The sequence below is a fragment of the Nycticebus coucang genome, chromosome 11 (genome assembly GCF_027406575.1).
Source record: "Nycticebus coucang isolate mNycCou1 chromosome 11, mNycCou1.pri, whole genome shotgun sequence".
Lineage (NCBI taxonomy): Eukaryota > Metazoa > Chordata > Mammalia > Primates > Lorisidae > Nycticebus > Nycticebus coucang.
In genome coordinates this window covers 5371480-5396736 of record NC_069790.1, presented here as the reverse complement: position 1 = coordinate 5396736, position 25257 = coordinate 5371480, and the positions used below count along the sequence as shown (strand labels likewise).

General features: G+C 45.0%; 1 protein-coding gene across 13 annotated transcripts in view; it reads left to right on the top strand.

Annotated features, from left to right (window-relative positions):
* The first annotated feature begins 1459 nt into the window (after positions 1-1459).
* Positions 1460-25257, top strand: part of IKZF1 (IKAROS family zinc finger 1) — a 101428-nt gene continuing 77630 nt past the window's right edge. For 10 of the 13 annotated variants that reach the window (XM_053609472.1, XM_053609469.1, XM_053609468.1 and 7 more), the window contains exons 1-3: positions 1581-2375; positions 16400-16453; positions 24557-24676. In XM_053609472.1, coding sequence (XP_053465447.1) covers positions 16414-16453; positions 24557-24676 — 160 coding nt within the window. In that variant the 5' untranslated portion in view covers positions 1581-2375; positions 16400-16413. The other 3 variants (XM_053609467.1, XM_053609463.1, XM_053609471.1) reach the window with 2 other exon arrangements.

The window sequence follows — 25257 nt, the reverse complement described above, 5'->3', positions numbered from 1 at the left end:
AGGCCTGACAAAATCTCTTTAGGCTTACCCACATTCATTCCTTCTACAGATGAGGACGATAAAGCTCAGGAGTTTCCACTACTTGCCCAAGGTCACAGAGTGGAGGGAGGACTAGGAATTAAGCCAGTGGATTTTCTACTAGTCTCACCTCCTCTGGGCTTTAGCGGGGAGTTAAGTGGTTGGGGGGGTGGGGGGCACAGGCCGAATGCTATGAAGAAATTCCTTGAAGAATTTGGCTAGATGGCTTTTATGGTTCCTGGTGGGTAGAAGGAACTTGGTTGGATGACAGGGGCAGAGCCATCACTGGGAGGCACAGGCCCCCACATGGCAGCCTCCTCAGCCAGGCAACAGCCTTCCCAGACAGCCACCGACCCCAGCCACAATCAACTGTCCTGAAGTGACATTTCTTGCTTATTCCATGGCCTGGCTGTTCTCTCCACCTGGAAAGCCTGTTCCTTCATCTGTGCCTGCAAATCCTACCTTTTGGAAGACAGCAGGGCCTTTCCTCTTACTACAGGAAGTCATTCCCAGAGCACGATGTCTGCTCACCCACAGGGTCGGTGCTCCAGCTTACTTTGTGCCTTACTGGTGAATCTAGCAGGGCAAAGGACCCATCCCACTCCTACTGATCCCCTCCCCTAGTGCCTGGAAAGGACCCAGGCTACGTTCATCCAATTTATGATTCTCTCCTGATCACGCTGAACACACTCGCCTGGAGCCCGCTCGGGTGGAGCCCCGCTAATCAGAATGCGGGGTAGAGTGAGCAGGGGCTCGCTGTCAAAGGTGGCATTCCCGTTTCCACCGAGATACACGATGTCTTACACGCGAGGGAGAGTTCTGAGGTGCAAGGAGCTGTCGAGCGGGGCTGCAGGATTGCCTCGCCGTCTCCTCCGCCCGCAGCCGCCCCTCCACGCTGGAGCGTGCACACCGGCCAAGATGGAAGGCGCCATCCTAACTTCTGCCGTGAGCAGGTGGGAGGGAAGAGAGACGAGAGGTATTCCATTGGTTGCCAGGGAAAATGAATTGCACCTTCCCCTCCCTTGCGGAGGATCAACTTTTCCCACCCACTCGGTGGGCACTCTTACCCGGACCGAAGCCCGAACCTGGGAGTCAAGGGGCCCCAGTTACTGGGACTTGAAGCTGCGAGTGCAGCGGGCGTTCCCAGAGAGTAGGGAAAATGTCTTAAGGTGTCCCGGCCCCCCCGAGTTCCCCTTGCGGAGCCAGCCATACGCTGCCCCGACCGACCAGCTGCTCCGGGCGCAGGGTGGCGGGCCCGGCGGCGCGCGTCACCTCCCCCTCCCGGCGGGCCGGCACGTGTAGCCCGCGCCGCGCCCCCACGGGTTACGCGCGGGTCCCGCAGCGCTGCGGCCGAGCTGGGCGCCAGGCCCGCGGGCAGAGCACCAGCCGCCGCATCCCGCGCGGGGCCGAGGCGCGATGCTGCGCTGGAACCAGGAAGCGCCCCGGCGATGGGAGGGCCCGGGCGCGCTGCGCGCGGGGGTGGCGGCGGCGCGCCGAGCGGGCCCGGCGAGGGCGAGCGGGCTGCAGCCGGCGGCAGCGCCTGCAGGTACGGCCGGCGCCCGCCGCCACCCCGGAGACCCTGGGGGGGCCGGGCTGGAGCCCCGCGAGGCTGCAAAGTTTGTGCGCGCGGCCCCGCTGGCCCGGAGTTGCGCTCCGGACGGGCGCCCCGCGTGTTGGGGACCCGGAGGTGGGGGCAGGGACGGGACGGCGCGCCCCTCTCCGCTCCCCGCTCCGCGTCCGCAAGCTCCGAGACCCGCGGCGGGGACGTGCGTGCGGAGCCCGGCGGGTTGCGGGGCAGGTGGAGCCGGGAGCGGGAAGCGTGTGTCACCCCAAAGTTTACTGAGCGCGGGGCGCGCGCGCAGGGCGGCCGCAGGTGGCGGGGCGCGCGCGCCGGGCGGCCGCAGGTGGCGAAGCGCTGTCGCTGCGGGGGCCGCCTGCGCCGAGGGGCCAGGTGCGCGGCCCGCGGGCGGCGCTGTGCGCGCGGGGCAGCGGGTCGGCCGGGAGAGCAAGAGCCGGGTCTCCACCGACGGGGGGCGGGGATGTGGCGGAGAAATGGGGAACAATGCGAGTGAGCAACTTCAGGAAGTCATTGTGAAAGAAAGCTGGGAAGAGCTCCGCGGCCAAGTTAACAGGGCACTCTAACAAGTGCCTGCGCGGCCCGCGCCCGGGGCGGCGACCGCAGCGACAGCCCCTCGATCCCCGCGGAGCGCAGCGCGGCCCGGGCGGGACGCTCTGAGGCGCCGAGGCGGACGACCCGGGCGAGCCCGGCAGGGCGGAGGGAGCCCCGGCTCCGAACGAGGTGGCTGTTCGAGCCCGAGGATCAGTCTCGGCCCCCAAAGCGCGACGCGCAGATCCACGTGAGTGTTTTCAAATTGAATTTCAATAGGAAAACTTGGGGGTAACTGGTGGATTAAAGAAAAAGAAGAAGAAAGAAAGAATAGGAAAGAAGAAAACACAAGATGCTAAAATTCGTAATCCCTGGTGCCGCTCGGGTCCGCCCCTCCTCTCCGAGGACAGTGACAACACTGACTTTTATCAGACCCTCTGCCACTTTGGTCTCTACTCACAGGTGCCGCCGGACCAGGCCGGCACGGGACCCTTCTGAGCAGCCTGCCTGTCACCAGATGTTCTGCTCCCGGTCATATCTAAATTTATATAAAATCACATAGCGAGATCACAGAAGTCAGCTGTAAACTCATTTGTGAAGTGGTTTCCTCCTAATTTTTGAGGTGAGGGCTTTCTCCCGACCCTATAAAATGATTGCATTGGGTCTGAATTGACTCCTGCAAATTAGGAATTCTCCTGGTTTTTGAAAGTTAGTAGTTTTGCTGACTGCAGATTTAGCTCTCTGGCAGGCAGGACGCTTTCTCAGGAAAACCGCAGGAATTATTAAGGGATGAGGTTACTTTGGATTATGTTTGAAACGTATTTTAAAAAATTGTCAAGCATCGCTGGTGATTCCTAAGGAAGCTTATAAAGGCGTGATTGTTTTTCCGTCCAGTTTCAGATACAGTATATGGCATCTAATGAGTGAAAACCGTGCTGATTCCTTAGGGTCTGAACAGGCACAGCTTTGGAATGTAGTTTCCATTCTCTTTGGCGGCTGGAGCCCACCTAGCACGAATTTCAATGCCCTGTGCTTTGGTTAGCTGACCCACTCCTAATTCCCCACCTTGCTACAGACGACATTATTTCAGCTTTGCGGTTCCTTGTTTAAAACTTGCAGAGACAAAATGGTGTTGAAGAAACATCTCCTTCCTACTTACATCAACTAGTGTTAAAAGAGGAAAATTTTTATGGAAGTTGAAAATACTGTGTATATTATTTACACTTTCACAGAAATTCAAATGCTTTTAAGAATTGGTTTCCTTTGGTTGTGTGTTGGGGAGGAGAGAGAGACCTGCCGGAAAATGTCTCTAGCCTTCTTGAATTTTGTTTCTTTGTTTGAAGATATTTATTGGATGTGGCTCATTGGACTCATCTCTTTTCTACACGGTTTTTTTATTTCTTTTACGTAAAAATTTTAGTAAAAATTCAGTATTATTTACATTAGATTGTGTGAGAATTGTTTCAGCAACAAATCAGGTTATTTGGTCTGTGGCTTAAAATTTAAACAGGAACAAATATTCGTGACAGGAAGATGCACCTTCTTACGTTGGCATCTTGTAATAAGCAGACCATGTGAAAGAAATAGCTTGTAAACGTACATCAAACTAGAAATGTCACATTTATAAAACTGCAGTTTTCTGGTTTGGTAGAATGTATCTGATACCAGATTTTCTCAGGAATACATGCGTGCATACCTATTTTACATGGAAAAGTCTGTACTTCTCGATCAGGCACTCCACCAAAGCTGGTGACCAAAACATTTTATTGAGTTACATGGTGAGGTTTTCTCCCTCTTTTGCTTCATGGTGAGCATTGAAGGAAGAAATTTAGAAACTCCACAGTGTGTGTTTGTTTCATTTATCAGTGTTCTGATTAGACGGTTACATCTTGGAAAGCAAAACATCCCTTAAAATTCAGGAACAGGGAAGCAGTAATAGCCCACCATCATGGTCTGGCAGAAGACCCCAGGGCGGCAAATAAGTGAAGATGGGTTCAGTTTGGCTCTTTGAAGAGCTTGTTCAGGGTCTCCTAAAGAGATCAACTGTAGGTGTGTTTGTAGTCATTTCCCTTGTTGGAAAATTAACATCACAAAGAACTTATTGGCCAACAGTTATGAAGCCCAGCAGAGCTTCAGGCACTGTTGTCTTCCTTCTTGACTAGAGGATTCGAGTTTGAGAATAGTGGCTGTTTGGTTTGGAGACTTTTTTTTTTTAATTAATTTGGATTTGTGTGTTTCATGTTTGGTTAGTATGGTAGAACGTTGTCAATATGAATGTCAAAACTTTTGAAATTTGAAAGAATTCTCTCTCTTTCTCTGTTTCTATACACACACACACCTCTCAAGATGATGAGTCATTAATAAATAAAAGAAATAAAGAAATCTCATGCAGATACACACAAGTACACACACAGCAGGAAGTGAGAGGGGCACAGGGACCATGTTGGATGGAGTTTTAACGTCAAAGAGAGCTGACCTGAGTCAGAAAGGCCCCCCCTTTTTATAAACTTTTTGCTAAAACAAAATGGATTTCTCTGTTTGTAAGGGTGAGTTTAGACATAAACGATGTTAGTATTTTGGGTGTTTTCTAATTTTGTGTATTCATGTAAAGTTAACTGCAGTTAATAAAGAATTCATCAAGGATGGCACTGTGTGTAGCATTTTTTTCCTCCTTTAATATTTGGGATTTTGAAATAATTTCACTATGAAATAAGTATTGCTTCTTGTTGTCATATTCTAAGGGAGATTTATGTTAGTGAGTCCAGCTCACAGAGTGCCAACCAGGACACTTTCGGGTTCTCTAGAAACCCTTGTCTTCTGACACCTCTGTTTCTAAGACTGACAAGCATTTGGGGGCCTTGTGACTCCTGCTTTTAATGACGAGAGTTGCCACAGCGCCTGCCCTGACAGTGAACCTTGCTCCCTCATATTTACAGAGACTTTGGGGCTATTTATTTCATATGTATGTTATATAATCATTCCATTCCTTGGGAGATAATGCGAGATATAAAAGCAACAAGTTCTCCATCCTTTAAGCCTTGTAAGAGGAGAACATGAATTCATTTCACATCTTGAAACAGATTGTTTTATTTTGCTCCAGAGGGCACCTGGCGCCTGCTCTCTTTCTCTCTTACACACACACACATGCTTAAAATTCTGTTAAGGAATGAAGTAGGAATGGGGTTTGTCTGGGACACAGGCATCCAAAACCCAACTATAGCAACAGCAACCAAACAGTTTTTACTGTGAGGCTGCCCCATCACTCACACTGGCATCTTCATATGGACCACGGCTTCATCCTATTTCTTTGCAGTTTAATAAATGGCTTCCTACCCCAGGTTACTTTTCCGTATTTCCTGAAATACAGACTTCTATCCTTAGATTTTTAGTGCCATTGCTTTAAGAGATTTTGCTTGATACTGTTTTTAAACGTGTGATGATACTGTAACAAATATTTTGAAGGTATTCTGAAACACTGAGGGTGCTTCATGTGACAGGTGAATTGTAACAGCAAACAAAAGGCTGGTGAAAGTTTTTTTTTTTTTTTTTTTTTTTTTTGGTTTTTGGCCGGGGCTGGGTTTGAACCCGTCACCTCCGGCATATGGGACCGGGCCCTACTCCTTGAGCCACAGGCGAGTGTCACTGTACCGCCCTCGGGTAGAGTACCGTGGCGTCACACGGCTCACAGCAACCTCTAACTCTTGGGCTTACACGATTCTCTTGCCTCAGCCTCCCGAGCAGCTGGGACTACAGGCGCCCGCCACAACGCTCGGCTATTTTTTTTTTTTTATTGCAGTTTGGCCAGGGCTGGGTTTGAACCTGCCACCCTCGGCATATGGGGCCGGCGCCCTACTCACTGAGGCACAGGCGCCACCAGGGAAGAAGTGAGTGCCTGGCCCTGCTTGGCTGTGTCCCTGGCGGTTACCTCTGAGAGGGCCTGATGGTAGAGCAACTGAGGCCTAATGCACAGGCCACTGCCAGACTGTTTCAGTGACTTTTTCCATCTCACGTTTGACTGTGATTAGTAGGTAGAGCAATGTAAGAGGTGTCTTCAGCCAGCCACCTGGCGACGAACTGTTACAAATGGTGAAAAAGTCCCAGGTGCAGGGGCCATTTGTATCCTCCAGTGCAGGCCTTTTGCCCTATTTCTTTTCGGCCACGGCCATGTCTGCCTTTGGGGAACTCACAATTCCTGTTGACTAAAAGAGCACCCTTTCCACCACAAGCCTGACAAATCAGACGTCCACATAATTTCTGAACTCGTTTTGGTTAGGACAGGAAGCGCAGGCTCCCTTCCTGTCTGTGTTTTCCTGAGAGAAAACCATCTTCCCTCCTTTTTTGCATATTTGGCAAGTGGTTCCACCTTGCTCTGAGCCCCAGTGGAGTGTGAAGGTGGTGGAGGAACCTCTCGGGAGGAGGAGGAGGAGAAGGACACGGAGCCCCTGGGTCCTCGCAGTCTGGATTTGTGTGGGACAGGCAGCTCTCGCTTGGCCTCAGGGCCAGAGGTGGTTGGTGAGTGCCATGCTGGGTCTTCCCTGTGCTTACCTGGATTGGATTGGAGTAGCCAGCTTGGGTCCCTCCCTCTCTCCTGTTGGGCTCTCTGCAGGGGGCAGCCTGGGTCTGGAGCCTCCTGCTCACCTGCGTGGGCTGCCTGTCTCCTGTGATGGAGAGCATCATTATGCTCCATCTGCATGCTCTCCTTTCGGGCTGGCCCTGTGCTCCCCTCCTGATAGCTCATGGCGTGGGGCCACGGCTTAACAAATGGCTGAAAATGGGCCCTAATTAGTGGGAAAGTGCTTTCTTCATATTTTCTCACTCAAGTGTGCAAAGATTCATTTTTCTTCAGCAATCAGCTCACTGCTCAAGGAAGTCTGGCCCTCTTCCCGCCATTATACACCAGAAGTGAACAGTATTGGGTAGAAGGTTAGGTGTGATGAGGACAGCATTGCCATGGGGAGAAGGACCCAACAGGGGCGTGGGTATCTTCTCTCCCTTTCTTCCCTTCCTTTCTCTTTTTCTTCCTTCCTTTCCTCCTTTCTTTCTATCATCAGTGAGGCTTTTGCACTGGTTATTGAAACAACAAAAGTGTTTTTGAATGACCTTATACCTGTTGAAGTAAATTGTTATGCTCCATTTTTCAGATCAGACTCCAAAATCTACACTTGAAAGCATTTTCCGTTAGCTTGAAACTATCTGAAAATGAACAATATGGTTTGGATTAGAGTCCTTTTCTAAAGCTAGAAATTCCACTGTGAAAGCTGATTTATCGATTTTTGATACATTTCTGTTGTTAGATCAGATTTTTGCTGGCAAACTTAGAGCAAATAAAATTCCATGTAAAATACCTCTGCTGACCTGATGGAAAAAATGTTTAATAGAGAATCTTTGGCAGAAATGAAAATGAGGAATTGACCTTTTGTAAGCTTACTTGTGAAGCACTCTGAGGTATGCTCCAGTGCTTTTAATGGAAACTAGTAGCCAGTGACCCCCCCAGTGTGAGCCCCACTCTTAACCTGAGCAAATGACCTTTTCCTCTTTTTTGTGCTAAGTTTTGTGTACGGCAGAAAACTACAGAGATATTCAAAGAGATTTACTGTAAAGACATATTGATACATTGGGTATCCCATTTCAATGAATTAAAACCATACTGCTAATTATGTCATGTTGTTGAAGATAAGGCAGTTAATTCTCATTTTAAAGAATGGTTTGGAAAATCCTAGAACTTTTCCACTATGGGTGTTTTCCCACCAGTGTGAGGTTGTATGTATTTGCCTGAATTTAAAGAATTTTCCCTCTAATTAAGAGCAGATAAATGTAAAAGAAATGAAACTTGCTAAGGAAGAACTTAAACAGTAAAGCGTTGAAAGCAAATAATTTCAGTGACTACAGAATGACCTGAGTGTTGACATGAGTTTTCCTGTATTTTGCTACTGAGGGACATAAGCATTTTCTGATTTGGGGAGCAAATGAGGAAGTTGTAAGATTCTGTGAGGTTTTACTGCCCCCACCCCTGGGTTTGCATGATATTGGAGGTTACGGTTTAGGAATCACAGAATCCGTCCGAACAGTCCTGATTGGACCTCACGCCCACATTTCCCATGGACCTTGATCCGTGGTTCATGGTATTGGCATGGACATCTTAAGGATGCTTCCAAGTTTGGGGAAGAGAATAGCTACTAGTCCTGAGCTCTCTATCCCAGAATAAAATAGAAATCTAGAACTTTGTTTCTAACATGATCCAGCTGTCAATGTAGATTGTCAAGCCATGCTCTGTCCTCATTTGGTTTGTGGCCCACAGCGGCCATCATTACCAAGTAATTGATACATTTATTCTTCCTTTTGCCCTTCTGAGACAGGGATTATTTTGACTGCAGCTGAAACCCCTGTAGGTGGGGTAACCAAGGTGAAGTTCCAAAGTACTGAAGCTATTAAGGCCTATTTCATAGGCCAAGCTATGAAGCTTTTTTTTTAAAATCCACATTGTATGTACTGTGAGCATAGTTGAAAAACGTGAACAGTTTAATTTTTTTATAGTTTTATGAATTATCTCATTGTAATTGATAGTTGATCATTTTGTGTTATTCCAACCTCAGAATTACAGTCTTTTAGGGAAAATTTCCACTTAGTCTAGAAACCACGTGGGCTATCCTGAATTAGAGGTGGCAGTTAGGATGTCTGTATCTCTCCCTGGTAAAGACCGAATACCCCTTATTACAAATAGGTGGGGCCCATCGTGGCCTTTGATAGTTAAAGGAGTAGGTTAAGAGGTAAATGGATATGTGTGTAACAGTGAATCCCAGGGTATATTTAATCTAGAAAACGTTTGCTCTCTGTTTTTACATCTCGATTTGTAATCTCTTCTTACCACCAGCTACAGGGTAAAGACAGTAGCTAAACAAAATTTTTAAAAAATATTTGTAGTACTTAGAAAAAGTGTCTTCAATGGGCAAATGAATCAGTAATGAATTTTTAGTAATTTTCAATAAATATACATGTGTGGGTTCATAAACAATGAAAATGATCCATTGAAGACCTACATCATTTTACTTCATTGAGTCAAAATAAAAGACAACTCTTGCCAAATAAATTCACACAAGTACTTCTTTTAATAGAATTCAGATGTCCTTGTAGAATTTCAGTGTTAAAACCGCATTTTTGAAATGATATAGGTAGGCAAGTGGATTTTTTCTACCATGTACAGTTTTAATTTCGAGTTTTAAAATGTCCACTGACATTATTTACTTTATGTTAAAACATCTGTACTGCTAAGAAGGCAAGAACGATGTATTCTTTTTCAAACCATATTGCCTTGCTGAATTAAAAAAAACTTAGTATAACTGTATTTATCTCCTTTTTAAAAAATGATAGGGAGACATTGAAAATATTAAAAATAGGAACAAAAGAACTTTTGGGCCCCTCAGTCTCATTACCTTATTACACTATATCAAAAAAAGTCAGCACTTGGGGGAGTATCTGGTAAACCCTTATTTGGGAGACAGTGTTTATGGTTTTTAAAAACGTCGCCCAGCTTTCTTTGCACTTCATTTTGTTGCACAGTTCCTGGCCATGCATCAAAGTCTTCCAAAATCGGTAAGAGAGCAGAAGAGAATGATTCTAAATTTAGATTTTCTTTCTTTTTTTTTTTTTTAACTTAAGTGATGAAGTGTAAATAGCCATTTGTATTTGAGGAAGCTACTTAGGAAGTGGTCTACGTTGGTGGCCAAAATTAAGAAAGGTCCTAGGGAAAGCATCTGTCAGTTTGGGCTGTGTATGCCTCTTCCATGGTTGTTCAATAGATAACAGTTACTGTGAGTAGCTTGAGTGGGTGGTGCCGTGGGGGACACAGGAGGCCTCTCTTCTCCACGTGCGTGTCGGCCTTTGTAGACTGGACAGTGTACTGTGTTGACGGAACACTGATGGGGGCTGGAAACCAGCTCTGGGCCTGTTGCAATAACAAATATGTGAGCACCGAGGACTTTCTCCAAGTCCTCTGTCTCTTTATTTTTATTTTATTTTATTTTTATTTTCTCTTTCTTTAATTTTAAAACAACTTTTCTAATACAATGCCTACCATTTTTTCTTATGCCTCACTTTGAGACAAGTGACACCGTTGTAGCGTTTTAAAATACTCTTTTGGTTCTTTTACCTCTGCATAAAATACCTCCCTACTAAGAAAATGTGGAAGCATCATGGTTTTAGATGTGGTTTAAGAGCCTCCCTCCGTTCTCTTTGACCCTTCCTCTTCTGAATATCAGTTCTTACCCCTGGGGCGAGAGGGTGATGTGAGGACAGAATTTCACCCTGATTTGCCCCCTAAAAAGGGTTCACAGTAGAACAGAACCCCTGGAGGAGTTTTCTAAGACTGGGTTGTGTGGGGGGAGGGACAGTGAGAAAGCCAAATTAGATTCCTGCCTTCCTGTGTAAATCTTGTTTTCCATTGTTATTTGTACCCGCAGTATTCTGTGGAATAATCACAAAAACGTGTAGATTGGCAGCTAATTTTTTGAAAAATGAGAAGAATTGGAAATGAAATAAAAGTGCTCAGAAGTTTTTATATTCTCCCACCCTGTTTTGTCAAATTGTTACGAAAACCTATAAAGTCTCTTTGACTGGATACAAAGACTTTGCATATCGCCTCAGCTTTCTCTTGGAAGATTTCCTTTTTTAAGATACAGTGTAATTCACAGTGATATGAGAGATTTGCAAAAGTAAAATCTACCAGTCTGAAGATGAAAGGCCTTGTCTCTCAGCAGGAATAATGAGTTTTATTAAAGAGGTCTGTGACCTAAGGTATTTGAAATAAATTACAGGTTTGGCCCAGCCCCCCTTGCCCCCAGTACATAATCCTTTTAAAATAAGCATCATTGAGTATTTAAGAAAATAACCCCAAACATAACTTCCGTGCAGCTTCCCCTATTAGAGAAGGAAAAAAAACCAATCATATAGATGTGACCAAATAACCGAAAGTTAACTGCACTGTAGTTTTGTGATGAACTTTGGGAACTGCAGAATATTTCAAAGAACATGCTTATTGTCTGGTAAAATATAAGTAGCCTCCAGCCTTGTCTTGTCTATGGTCCTTTTGGAGTGTGTGACCACTGCACTGGGCTGTGACATTCTAACCGGCAGAAGTGTTAGAAAAAACCACCATCAGGAGGCCATAGGGGTTGTCTCTGCTCAGTTGTGGACAGGCTGCTGCTCTCTTATAGACTCGATTTTTCTCAACTATAAAAAGGAAATGGTGATATAAATACCTTGGGCTTAATTATGAGGGTTAAAACAAATGTATTCAGCAAAAAATGCATGTGTAAGTATTTAGCAAGTAGGAACTGAATGCCAGCTGTACACTGGACTCTGTGTCAGGCACTCAGGGAAACCGGTGGGCAAGACAAACAGGGGCTGTCTATGGTCTTGTGCGGTTTGATGGCTTGCCTCTTGAATGCCAGACGCTGAGTAGGTTGCTTAGTAAACCTGGCTAGTAGCGGCAGTCCTTTCCCTATCCATGGCTCCTGGAATACACAAGGCACTTGTGAAATGTTATGAAATGTCACTGGACAGAGAATTATCTCTACAAGACCAGGGGAGGGAAAGGAATTTTCTTTAAGAACAAACAAAAAAAGACAGTGTATTGCAGTTGTTTAAATCTCAGAGAGTTAACATGTTTTAAAACCTCATGAGAAGGACTATGTGCTGTCCATGAACAAGCTCATAGAGAGACCCAGAGCCTAAGTTTGCTCAGCAGCTGTTCCATAGCCGTGAATTGGGGCCACTTGAAAAGCCAGCATCTGACTTTTCATTTTCATTTCATTAATCCAGGACACTGTGAAGAGAGGTGTTGCTGTCAGAAAGGAGAAGGGCACTAGGCCCTACCCCTGCCTGCTCGGGGTCCCCAGAAGCCTGGGTGGGATGCTCCAACTGCAAATGAGGGTGCTCCCCAGGAAGGCTTGCCAGAACGCCCCCTGGGAAGCAGTGACTGCCCCAGGGCGGTGGGAGGCTTCTTCCCAGGAGACACCAGTTCCAGTCCCACCCACGTGGCAGGAGGAGTGGCGTGGTCCAGGAGGCTGCTTCCACGCAGGCTCTCAGGCCCCGGGCAAGCTACATGGGGCCAATAGAGGTAGTAAGTGAGCCTGCCCCTCCCCTGGCCAGCCTGGGAGAGGCCTGGCCCCGCTGCCGGCCCGGGTCCTCTTCTCACTGCCTCTGAGCCTCTCCTCTGAAGTTAATGATATGCTAACTCTTCTGAACTGAGTCTAGGAAAGTAAGTTCTGTTTGACTCTGTTTGATGAGAAGAAGGGAGGAAGAGGCACAGAGACAGAGGAGAGAAGAAAGAGGGATTGGAAAGAGAGGGGAGAAAGAAAGAGAGCGGGGAGGGAGAGGGATGGAGAAAAACACAGAAAGAGAGAGGGAGGGAAAGAAAGAGAGAAAGACCTGGGAGGGGCGGTGGAAGGAGGGAGGGCTGGAGGAGACCTTCCAAATCTGTGATCAGTCCCGGGTTGGAGCCCAGGGTGACTGCTGGATTAGGACAACAGGCTTCACTGCCCCGCTCTCCAGCTCTCCTGGAGGGACGGCCGTGGACAGCTTCTATCACGTTGGCCCCGCACTTATCTCTGCATCTGTTTCCCCTTGTGCAAGATTCAGAACTGCTTGCTCCAAAGAAACAATAAAAGCATTCATGTTTATAAGAATTGCACAGGTGAGAGTTAGTTTATTGATAGTGTTGTATTTTCTACTATCTACACATTTAGCTCCTGTCTGAAATGGTTTGGGCTTCCCAGGCAGAGTAGAAAATTATGGTACATTTCTGTGAAATAACTATTCCTTCTGCGATGTCCCTTTACAGACCTAGTGATCTTGGTTCTCGTTTAGGTGAAAGTTTGTAAAAACATGTCATGAGTTTGCTTTTGTGATTAACTCCTTTGCAGATGTAAGCTCCTTTTCAGTGGAGACCAAGTATCAGGCTTCAATGCCATTTTCCACTTGACGCTCTGCTTTACTTGTGAGTGCTTTATAAGACAAAGAGCAGAGGTGGTACATTGCCGTGGAGGGGGTGGGGCAAGATTTGAGCGCCCCTTCTAGACTCTGCAGGCCACCCTTTGTAAGCAGTGTCTTGGAAGAGGCCTCATTTCCTTCCCCTCAAACAGTTTCCCATTGTTTGACTATTCCTAAGACTTTCTCTAAAAGCCAAGGCACTTTTACAGAAAAAGTCACTGTTTTTTCATTCCAAGAGATGCAAATTTGGAGTTTGGGGAAGTTTTCAGGAGCTGGTTAAGTCACCCCTCATGACGTCAGACGAGTCAGGCCACAGAATTCACAGGGCCCAGGGAGACTGAACACTTGAAACCCTGTCTTCAAAGATTATTAAAAATTTTGGCAAATATCACTCCAACAAAGGCCCAAGCGACTGCAGGTCCCAGTCCAGGCAGTGGGCTGCTGTCAGAGGTGATTTGGTTGAAACTGTGTGTGAAATTGGAAGTGGGGTGCAATGCATAGCCCAGGTCCGTGTGCTGGGGTGGCAGGGAGCCGTGGAGCTTCCAATGGAAGAGTCTGGCAGGCCCGTGTGCTCACATGCAGAGCTCTCTGGGGGTGTAGTGTGTTGCTCTCCCCTGCTCCCCGAGAGACCATGCTTGTACCATTTGTGAGATGACTGGCCAGAGGAAGGGGCTTCCCACAGAGCAGGGCCTGACCAGGGACAAGCCCCGGGTCAGACTGTCAGGATTCTGGTGTTTACTGGGTTCTCAGGTCTTACTCCCTGAAAGGACCAGGTTGTCCACAGGGACTTAGCATTGCTGAGTTGTGTCCCTATGCAGCAAACCCAGAGGCTCGAGCAGTGCTGCACTGAAGAAGGTTTTCTCCTTTGGTGCTCAGGTGGCAGAGCCCGAGGTTGGCTTAGGAAACATTCTTTTTTTCTTTTCCTTGGCAAGTACTACCAGGGGCTATTAGTTAAATAAATCAAGTGGGCAGTGTGCGGCCATTAACATGATGATGACATTTATTAAATAAAAATACAAGGATAGTATTAAATGTAAAATATTTTTAAACAGTTCTGAATATGGAATATGTTTAATGTTCTTTTTGTGTAAAAAGCACAGAAACACACAAACACACACACACAGAAAATTTAGTAGTAAGTAGTGAAAAATATGGGCATTTTTTGGCCTTTGTAAAAAAACATGGTGGAAAGAAACTATCATTTTATGTAGCAAAACGTTTAAAGTCACCATTCTGAAAATTCTGTGTTGAGTAGTTGTTACAACAAGATTTGACTCTGGTATTTTTGACCAGTCAGCGCAGAGGCACTAGGAGCTGGTCTGTGCAGACACTGTCACCCCTGCAGCTCCTCCTGAGAGCACTGCCCAGTGATTACAAATATTTTTCTCATTTGAGTCTGTCTTGATTCTTTATCATTGTTTTGACAGTTTCAGAAGAAGTAAGACTTTTTTGCTTTTTTTTTTTTGCTGTTTTTGGCCGGTGCTGGGTTTGAACCCACGCCCGCGCCCTACTCCTGTGAGCCACAGGTGCTGCCCAACTTTTTGCCTTTTTCATGGTAAAAGTGTCTGAGACTCTGGACATAGTCTTTTGGTGACATTTGTGCTGGCTCCAGGGCTCGTTGGTCTGGTGTCAGCGTGCTGGTGGACACTTTGGTCTCTGAAATGCTTTTCATCTACTGTGGCCACTGGCTGTCCTCCGAAGCCACACACCAGCCTTGAAAACTCATGTCACAGCTCAGACTAGTTAAGTACCTTTAAGAAATAGATGAAAACCTCTCCCTGTCCAGAAGAAGTGACTGTCATTTATGTCCTCTTCATGACTAATACTGATATTCCTGAAACTGAAGATGCATATTCCATAAGCACCATAAAAGATATAGAGGTATATAAAGCCACATCTGTGTGATACGTGTAACACTTCTGCTGCAGTTTTCAGCCTACCTGGAGAGGGTAAGGTCACCAATTTGTCCATCAGTTTTTGGGTATCTGCTGAAAACAGACCTTAGCTCAGATCCACACATCTGACCCAGGAGACAGGACAGACAGGAGGTGGGAGGATAAATAAAAACTAATTAAAAAGGAGGTTGATGTGGGGGGCGGCGCCTATGGCTCAAAGGAGTAGGGCACCAGCCCCATATGCTGGAGGTGGCGGGTTCAAGCCCAGCCCCAGCCAAAAACTGAAAAAAAAAAAAAAAAAAAAAAGGAGGTTGATGGGGACCTAAGTTAACAGTCAGCACATTGACTCCATTTGCTGGTTTGTAAAGGATCCCTACTGAAGGCTACTTAGCGGAGCGTAAATGAGCAGATTTCCTTCAGGTCACCTTCTGCTGGCCACAGCTTTCTTATCCTCGGAGGTAGCAGCTGTCATTTGCTATAGGCACCTGAGATGCTGAGCTGCAGGCCAGGACCCCAAGTGTAAAACACAGCATTCTCTTTGTTTCTGCCCCACTGACGCTGAGGGTCTCTCCCGGGTCGTGTGGTGGCCTGCAGTGCGGTCTGTGGGACATTTACTGTGGCCACTGAAGGACAGCATCTTCTCAGTTGTTTTTCTTAAATTTAAACCAGTCTGAGGAGCCAGCTAGCTATCGGCAAAACAGGAAGGCTTGGCCCTCTCCTGGGCTTGTTTTGCTGCCGTGGTGAGCTTCACTTCTCCCTGTGGAGGAGTGCTGGTGAAGTCTGAGGCAAGGGCCCAGAAAGATTGAGGGACAAAGACAGGAGCACCGTGTTGCCCATCTGCCAGGCTGGAGGTGTATTCATTATTGATGGAGGTGGTGCGGTGGCTGCTCAGATATGCAGCCCTGCCTGGGTAAATGAGACATTCTTCAGCAAATTGCTTCGTTTTTTGATTGCTGATTGTACGCGTGTCACCAAGCTGACTCAAGGTTCATCGATGCATGCTCAGTAAATTAGAAAGAACATAACTATGGATCAGCCAAGAGAATGAATTCTGTGCCTACAATGACCCAGGGCCATTTAATTTTCTGCTTAATTTTGTTGCAGTCAGTTTGCATTTTGGGTTATTATGCAGTAGGAAATTAACAATAAATAACAAATTTGGTCCTCCTGTGCTTGTAATGATATTTTTATAAATCTTTGTAATGCTGTTTTTAAAAGGATCAAGGTCTGTGCCAGTCTGATACTCCAGCAAGTATGTGAGGAGGAAAATGCATTATTCTTGCCAGACAACCTTGTTGTTAAATAGCGTAAGGCTTCTCTCTCTCTCTCTCTCTCCTCTCGTATCTTATTAGTATTTTTGCTTTAAACTAAAATCCCTTCCTCTCTTTCTCAGATAACCTGAGGACAATGGACGCTGATGAGGGTCAAGACATGTCCCAAGTTTCAGGTGAGACCTTATGAGATACCTGTATGGGGAGTTCATGAGAAACACACCCAAGGGGCTTGCTGTGCTCCTGAGGGACGAAGAGAGGCTGCTCTGCCAAGGCCAAGATGGAGTCTGTATGAGGGTCTGTGCACCTCTTACAAATTATCCCAATTTGAGAACCTGAACAGAAAAATCTTAAAGATGAAATTTGTTTTGCTGTTAAATCTGACCTCCCCCCAAAAAATATTGAAAAGTGTTAAATGTATGTTTGTACTGTTGGGAGGAAAAATGGCTGATTGATCAGTTCTGGAACCCAAACACATGCCAATGGTGACATTTAAAAAGAGAGAGGGACAACGGTGGAATTGGGGGAAGGGATAGACAGAAGAAACATAGCTTGAAAAACAGTAATTTTGAGGTACAATTCTAAATATTTGAACATTTTCTAAGTGTAGAAATCATGTTGCTCCCATTTACCTTATATTTTTCAAGCCCTCTTGTCATCACAGGAGACCCAAGAAGTAGAGAAGTCAGTAATGGGAGGTGCCCAAGATGGGTCACAAACTGTCCCGTTTGGCAGTGTTGCAGGTGGGTGGCCAGCCAGGTCCCTGTGCACAGGTGTAGGGAGCCAGCTGTCTGTCTGGCCCTGTACCTGGAGGTGTCAGCAGCAGTAGAGGCTTCCCTGGCCTTAGAGACCGTCAGGATTCAATGTTTTAGCACCTCACAGGCCTGTACCAGTCCCAAATGCTGGCCTCTACTAGACGAAGCTCTGTCAGTGCCATCTTGCCTAGGCTGAGCTGCATCCACGTGGTTTGAAGATTTTAGTGAATTCCGCATTTTGATCTGAATGGGTAAGTGGGTGCTCCTGACAGAGACCAGGCAGGAGTGTCACTGCTACTCGACTCAGTGACTACTCCCTGCAGACAGTGCAGGAGAGGACATTCCAAGTCCCCTTGAATTGGAGATGGATCTGCTGCCAATCACAGATGTCCACCTCTGCCCGCTCTGTCGGCTGGTCTGTTCATGTACCAAGTTTTGGACTTAAACTCTTCAGGGTGCAAGGAGCAAGCAAAGTGAAGATTGTTGATCATCTTCGCTGTTGGCCCTGTGTGTACTCTCTCCTCAAGTGCTTCATGTTCCTTGTATCATCGTTATTAATGTTTAAAAACTGTGGTACATCCATGCACTTGAACACACAGCCCTTAAAAATGAAGATACTAGTGTAGAAAGAAGTCCAAGATACAGGTGAAAGTGAGGAAAGCATGCTTCTGGGTGGACATAACGTAGGATCTCCACCTTTACAAAGAAAACACATTATACACACAGACACATCTTCCGTATGCTTGGACATACATTTAGGGAAATTCTGGAGGCATGTATATTAACCTATTGGAAAATTGGTGGTGGAAAGAAGTGAGTTAAGGAGGAGAAAGAGGAAGAGAAAGCCTTTGCATTTTATCCCCTACCTTTTAGCATTATTTGAATTTATTTTCCCTAAACAGGAGAGCACTCAATAAAAAACAGTTAAATGGAAAAGAATAAAAACTCAGGTTAGCTCCTTATAGTCTCTCACTGTAGCCTAAGAGAGCTGGGTCTGGGCCACTCCTGCTGGGTGAGGACCGCGATCCTTGCTCATGGAAGAGAGCCTCATTCGCTGGGTTTGCCAACTGTGGCTAGAAGTGATTAGCGTGTTAGAAAAAACTCTGGGATGTTAAAAAGTTCCAAAGGCGACTCGGCACCCATAGCTCAGCGGTTAGGGCTCCAGCCACGTGCACTGGGGCTGGTAGGTTTGAACCTGGCCCCAGCCAACTAAACAAAAATGACAACAACAACAAAAAAAAATAGCCGGGTGTTGTGGCAGGCTCCTGTAGTCCCAGCTACTTGGGAGGCTGAGGCAAGAGAATCACTTAAACCCAAGAGTTTGAGGTTGCTGTGAGCTGTGATGCCACAGCACTCTACGGAGGGCAACATAGTGAGACCCTGTCTCAACAATAACAACAGCAACAAAATTTTCCAAAGGCAAGAAGATACGCTTTCCCTGAGTCTGCTCTTCTGTTTCTCCTTCTTGCCGTCCAGCTGGGTAGTTTCTAAATAGGCTTTTGCATAATGTGTTCAAAGAGAAGAAATTCCTTTGAATGACTCCAGGACCAGAGTGTAGAGTCTGAACCAAACTCTCAGAACCAAATGCTACAGAAGCCTGGGGGCCGCCTGGAGAAGGTTTCCTGTAAGGAACAGCCAGTCAGTATTCTGATCTCCTATCTCAGTAACAAAACTGACAAAGCCTCAAATAAAGCCTTGTTTTCCTATGATAGTTTCCTTGTCCTAACCATTATACTAAATACTTAATTTGTTCTGGTTTCTGGCTATTTAAAGGAGATCATAGCTGAGGGAAGGATAAGAATTAAGGGAGGGCTTGTTATTCCAAGACTGCCTGGAAAAGGAAACTGTTTTTTGTTTGTTTGAAAAGATTTAGTCTGAAATTTAGTTTGTATACACCTGGCCAAGAACTTTCTATTTTTAAAGTACTACTTTGGATTTATGTTCCACTTTGAGTGCTCTACCCAGTGATGAGAGCATTTAAAGAGTTGCTTCTCTTGGGTGGTGCCTGTGGCTCAAGGGGTAAGGCACTGGCCCTATATACTGAAGGTGGTAGGTTCAAACCCGGCCCCGGCCAAAAACTGCAAAGAAAAAAAAGAGTTGCTTCTCTTTTGTAAAAATGTAAATAATGCTTTTTCTGCTTCTTAGAATCCCAATGCTGCTTCTCCAGTTAACAGAAATATTGTTTTGGTTTTTTTTTTTCATTTCTAAAAGTAGAGGAAGTAGTAGTTAGTTATAGTGTAAGCATGTAAATTTAAACAAATAGGAGTTGACATTCTTGATAAGAAATCTGAGGAATATATTACCAAATCATCCTCTTTTCCCATAAAATGTTCAAACATCAGCACTGTCATAGGATTCAACCAAATATATGTGAAATGCTCACTTGAAAATCAGAGAAATATCTGCCTTTTTCAAGCCACTTGGGATTTATCCTAAATGTGAACTGTGTCCTCCTGTCCAGAGCCTTACGGACAGCAGCCACTCTCTAAGTGTTTGCTGACTGGAATCCACAGGAGGGAAATGCTGTTAGGAAGTCTGTTAGAGGAAGACGGACATCCAAAACAAACTGTCTTTCCCTTTAGGGAACATCTCACTAATTCTTTGAATGAAGCTTTATTTTTTTCTTTCTCTTTGTTTTTTGTCAGTCTTTCCAAAAGACTTGTTATCCATGTACATTCATTTTTTCATTTGATTTCTGAAAGAAAGAGCAAGGGATGTGGGTGGGGCCTGCATGACTATGGCCGCTCTGCCCCCAGGGTGGGACCTGAGAGGGGCGGCGCCTCCTGGACCTCTGTAGTTGTTATCTGTAGCACAGGAACTTGAGCCAGGTGATCCCTCAGGTTCCTCCAACCCTTAATTATCTATTGGATGGTTTCTTTTCTTTTTTTTAATTTATTTATTTTTATTGTTAGGTCATAGCTGTGTACATTAGTGCAATCAAGGGGTACAGTGTGCGGGTTTCATATACAATCTGAAATATTCTCATCAAACTGTTCAAGGTAGCCTTCATGACATTTTCTTAGTTACCGTATGTAGGCATTTGTATTCTGCCTTTAGTAAGTTTCGCCTATACCCATTCTAAGATGCACCGTAGATGTGGCCCCACCCATTACCCTCCCTGCTATTCGTGGTGTGTTTTATTGGGCCAGGGCAACCAGAAGTGTGCCCCGCGCCCATGCTAATCTGCTTGGGTGAAGAAGGCTCCTATACAAACCTACGTGTCAATGGAATATTTTTTCTTGTTAATAGCAAATCACTTTGAACTTTCCTGAGTGTTTTCTCATTCCGAGGACCCACTGAAGAAAGTTATCATCTCCAGTTCTCAGGGAGCTGAAATGCAGAGAAATTAAATCGCTGACTGGACATACCATCGAGAGCCAGGGATGGCTCTGGGGTGTGAGTGCAAGCTTGGACCCCAGAGTGCAAACTTGGGGTGTGAGTGCAAGCTTCTCCACTGCCTTGTACAGTATGGGTGCTATGTTCTGAGCTTTTATTTAGCCCAGGAATTATATCCCCCTGAGTAACTGTATGTAATAAAAACTCATGCATTCGGGAGAGGAAGAAATCCCAGAACTTTGTTGAGCGAATTATAATCTACTTAAAAAATCATTTGCTTTTAGTTGATAAACTAATTATGCAATTTCCATCCCATTTTACCAAAACCCTTCTCATAGGTAATGCTTTATTTGAAGCACAGGCAATAGGCAAAATTACATATAAACTGATGTGTTTATAATTTAACCAGAAGTTTCTTTCATTTCTCTAAATAAGTGAAATTTTATTTCATTTTCTAAATGATTCCATGGAAATCCTTGATGTCTTGCCGTCTGTGTCCCTGTGTGTTGGTATGATTGCAGATCCTCTTAGAGAAAAACACGAGAGCTTATCGCTATACCTGGCTTATGTTCCATATGGTGTGTTACTGTTTGATGAATGATACCCTACGTTTACTTAGCTAGAATGCACCCACATTATTTTTACTTTATCTTCACCCTAACCATATAAGCAGGGCTCAAGTCACATTTTTTTCAGTCTCCTTTTTCCACTTGTGGAAAGAATCTTAAAGATGGTACCTGTGTGGTGTTCCCGGCAGTCTTAGCACTAATTGGCCGAGCCAGAACTGTATCCCAGACCAACTAACTGCTAGTCACAGTATGTTGACTTATGGAAATCTATGATAATTCATGTTTTGAATTTTGTAATCTTTGCATGGCTTTATGTTTTAAATGATTAACTGAGTTTGTTTAAAATCAACACATAAAGATATTCGCCTATTGGACAGGGTTACATTAAGTGGTAAACTTTCATCAGGGAGAACTCCAGCAGGCAGGGCACATGAGGGTCTCCAAGGCAGAGGCTCATGTTGAGTGGAATGATGAATGTCTCAGCAACCAGACTCACACTCGGGGGCTTTTAGGCAAATCAGATAACCTCTCAAGAACTAGCACTGAGTTAGGGCAAGACCAGCTTGAATTAAACAGGGCTCTTGGTGGGCATGTGGACGTGTCTGACTCACTTCCTTCCATTCTGACTTTTCACTAGATGGCCCCTGAACACACCAAGACTGGTTTTTTATTCTCCCTTCGCCCCATGTGGTTTCTTCTGCATGGTGAATTCCTATTGATCCATCTGACTCATGGTATTTAGAATCATGATCCCTACTGTTCTCATTATTCCTTTTTTCCTCCCATATAGAGAAAAATAAAAGTACTGAGATGCAAGATTAGGGACACTGGCGAACTGGCATTTAATTCAGTGTGGGGACCCAAGACAGATGTAATTCTTTTTTTTTTTTTTTTTTGGCCGGGGCTGGGTTTGAACCCACCACCTCCGGCATATGGGACCGGCGCCCTACTCCTTGAGCCACAGGCGCCGCCCATGACAGATGTAATTCTTAAGAAGGACATTTATTACTACAAACATCCACAGTGATTGGGAGTCGACCTTGTTCCCTCATAGAGCAATTAAATTAAAAATCAAAAACAGAAAAACAAGAGTTACATGGACGCATGCCATGTGAACTGAGCAGAAAGCATGCTATTTCTTCATTGAGTAAGCCCTGCCTCTGTATGACCCTGCCTTCATTCCAGTGTTCCTTGGAAAATTTCCAAAGGGTCCCAGAGCATTATGGTTTACTCCAAAATTATCATAGGGACAATCATAGGAGGAAAAAAGTAAATAACTAGTCTCTCAGCCTCCCACCTGCCCCCCCTTAATGACAGCTGTTCATTACAGAGACACAGGTGCACACCCCACGCACCTCTGGCGTTCAGTCTGGGGCCAGCTTATCAGGCTCCTCTGGCATTTCTGTGGAGGTATTTTAGGAGGTTTTCAAGAAGGCAAGTGGGCTGAGTCCCTGGTCTTCCAGCCTCCCCACCTTACAATGTCCCTTCTTACATGGAAGACCTACTCTATGTATTCAGGTTCTCAGTAAGATTCTTTTATTAATCTTACAAAAAGGCAGGGAAGGGAAGAAGGAAGGAAATAAAAGAAGAATGGAATGAAGGGAGGGAGAGAGAAAAAAGGAAAGGAAGGGAAGAAGGAAAGAAGGAAGATTCCTCTGACCACCTCCCTAAAGGTCTACAAGTTTAAAAACTATTGCTCTAGGAAGTCATGCCGTACAAAAATAAGAGTTGCCAAATGGTTCCTGTATCTCCTGTGTTCTCTCATTCAGAGTTTATCCCTGTTTGTAAAAGAAGTGAAAAATAACACTTAAGGATGGTTAGCACTTGTTACTCTTAAAGTTTTCTATTTAAGGCAATGAACCAGCCCTGACTTAAAGCACATTTCCAAGGTTTCAGCATACCTTGAGCACTTTCAATCAATTTCTCTCTGGCTTTTGGTTTTTTCTTTGGAAATTCTTATAATCCTGTCCCATCTTTATTCATTTTGTATTGGCTATCCAAATATAACCAATTGTGTACGAAATATGCCAACTGTGGTGATTACAGCTAAACTGGAACATTAAATTGTGATGTCTGTTTTCTAGAGAATGCAGTGCTGTTCCCCAAAGCATAGCCTTGGTGCCTGTGCAAGTTCTGTTGTAAATATTCCAGGAAAAGTTGTTTCCTATATTGCAGATGATTTTGCTGGTCTTTTGAAATGTTGGTGTTACTCTTGTGGGAGGTTTATTCAAACAAACAAGGGAATTGTACGCTACACCTACTCATGTTTTCTAGGCATTTTAACATTGGATTTATTATTTGCACACACTCCCCAAAGGCTGGGTTTGTCTTTTTGCCTCTGGGAACATCATTTTGCCTGTTAAGCCATGATGCCGGCTCAGTCACAGACACCGGTCCCGGGTTGCTGCTGTGCCGTTAGACGCCCTTCGGGATCCTAATCTAAACTTGTCTTCTGTAGGCTCTATAATGGATTAGTTTGCCTCAGCTCAAGTCCTCAACAGCTGTTTCTTTCTTGCATGTGGTTGGTGCCTCATAACTCAAGTTCAAGTTAAGTCTGGTGGAAGCTAAAGGAGTTTCAGTTTTGATGGAAAAAGGACATTTTCTACTAGTTGTGGCTTCTCAGCGTTGGGTCCTTGGGAGTGGGAGTGAGTGTCCCCATCGCTAGAGGCTGGCGAAACTTAATTCTAATGCAGCCAAAGTAAATACAGGTATCCTGTAAAGCCCTAATTCATTTGGTAAATCCTATTGTGTGCAGCGTAAGCAACATTCATGTTTATATGGACTATAATTTATTTTCCTATTTCACAGAGAAGAATTTGTGTTGACTGTCTTCCTTTGCATGCAGGGAGGGAATCATGTTCCAAATTAAGTCAAATTAGGAAGCTGGTAAAATATTTGCTGGCTCTTGAAAATAAAGTGAAGAGATCCCAGAATATGTAGCTCTGGGCAAGTGCGATGTCTTGCAAAGCCCATCAGTGGGATGGCATGGCGAGGCAAAATTATGGGGAGCAAAATCAAACAACCTCATTGGGGGAAAACTTGACAAAACACGTGAAGAACCTTAAAAATTGCCTTTTGACCCAGCCATAAAACTTCTGAAGATTTATACTCTAGCTATTTTTAAGGATTTGTGCAAAGATTGGCTATTAGTATATCTATCACAGTGTAGATTAATAATAAAAAATGATTGAAAATAATATAGGTTCACAAATAAGAAAAGGCTGTAAATAAATCCTAGTGTACTAATCATTAATGAAGTTGTAGAAGTATGGTCACTGCACATGGAGGCATGTTCATGAGAATGTCTAAAAGCTAGTTTATTTTGAAAATTAAATACATCACCACATGTTATCTGTAATGCATAGCTATAATTTTAAAGCTGGTAATCTTTGGGATTACTGGTGATTTAATTTCTTTCTTTTGCATCTCCATGTTTTTCTATGTTTGTATTGTGAGTAAGGGGAAATTTCTGTTTCTGATGAGAGGAAAAATTTATCTTAACCCCAACAGAGAAGCCTTAACTCAGTAACCATCTCCTCCAAGGTGAAGCCCAGGCACCTTGGACTCCCCTGCTGGTGGTGGTGACTGCCTGGAACTCAGGCTCTTACTTGTCTCCTAGGGAAGGAAAGTCCCCCAGTGAGTGACACTCCAGATGATGGTGATGAGCCCATGCCTGTCCCTGAGGACCTTTCCACCACCTCTGGAGGACAGCAGAGTTCCAAGAGTGAGAGAGTTGTGGGTAAGTTGGGTCAGCTGGCATCCTTCCCTGTCTCTGTGTAACCTCCCAATGTATCAAGTAAGTACATGAATCACTTTATCCATTGTTTTCCCCCAGTGTTTATGTTAAGGGACTCTAGAACAGAGATGTGCTGGATCGAGCCCTCTTGTATGAAGGAGGGTGCTCACTCATAAGCCAGCATGGTTGTGAGACCCACATGCCCATGAAACCATGCGAGGGGAGGAGCACCCTACCTGAGGATGCCTCTCTGTCGCACCCCTGCCCTCATGCATGTGCAGAAATATCAGATTTTATGGATTATAGATAGTGAAAGTTAACACGTTTCATGTGTTATGGAAATAGGTAAGGAGCTCATGTGTATTAGAGTTTTGGATTAGAAGGAGCAACATCTAGCCATTTTATGGCGTCCCTCTTATCGCTAGTTCTTAAATGTCAGATTTAACTGAAAATAGAAAATTTGATAAATGAGAACTTGTAAATGTTTAAAAAAACAAAACTCTTACGTCAGCACACATTTGCGTACCTTGTCCACAGAGGACAAGGGGCAGTGACTCCAGTGGTTAACTTATACATGCTGCCGA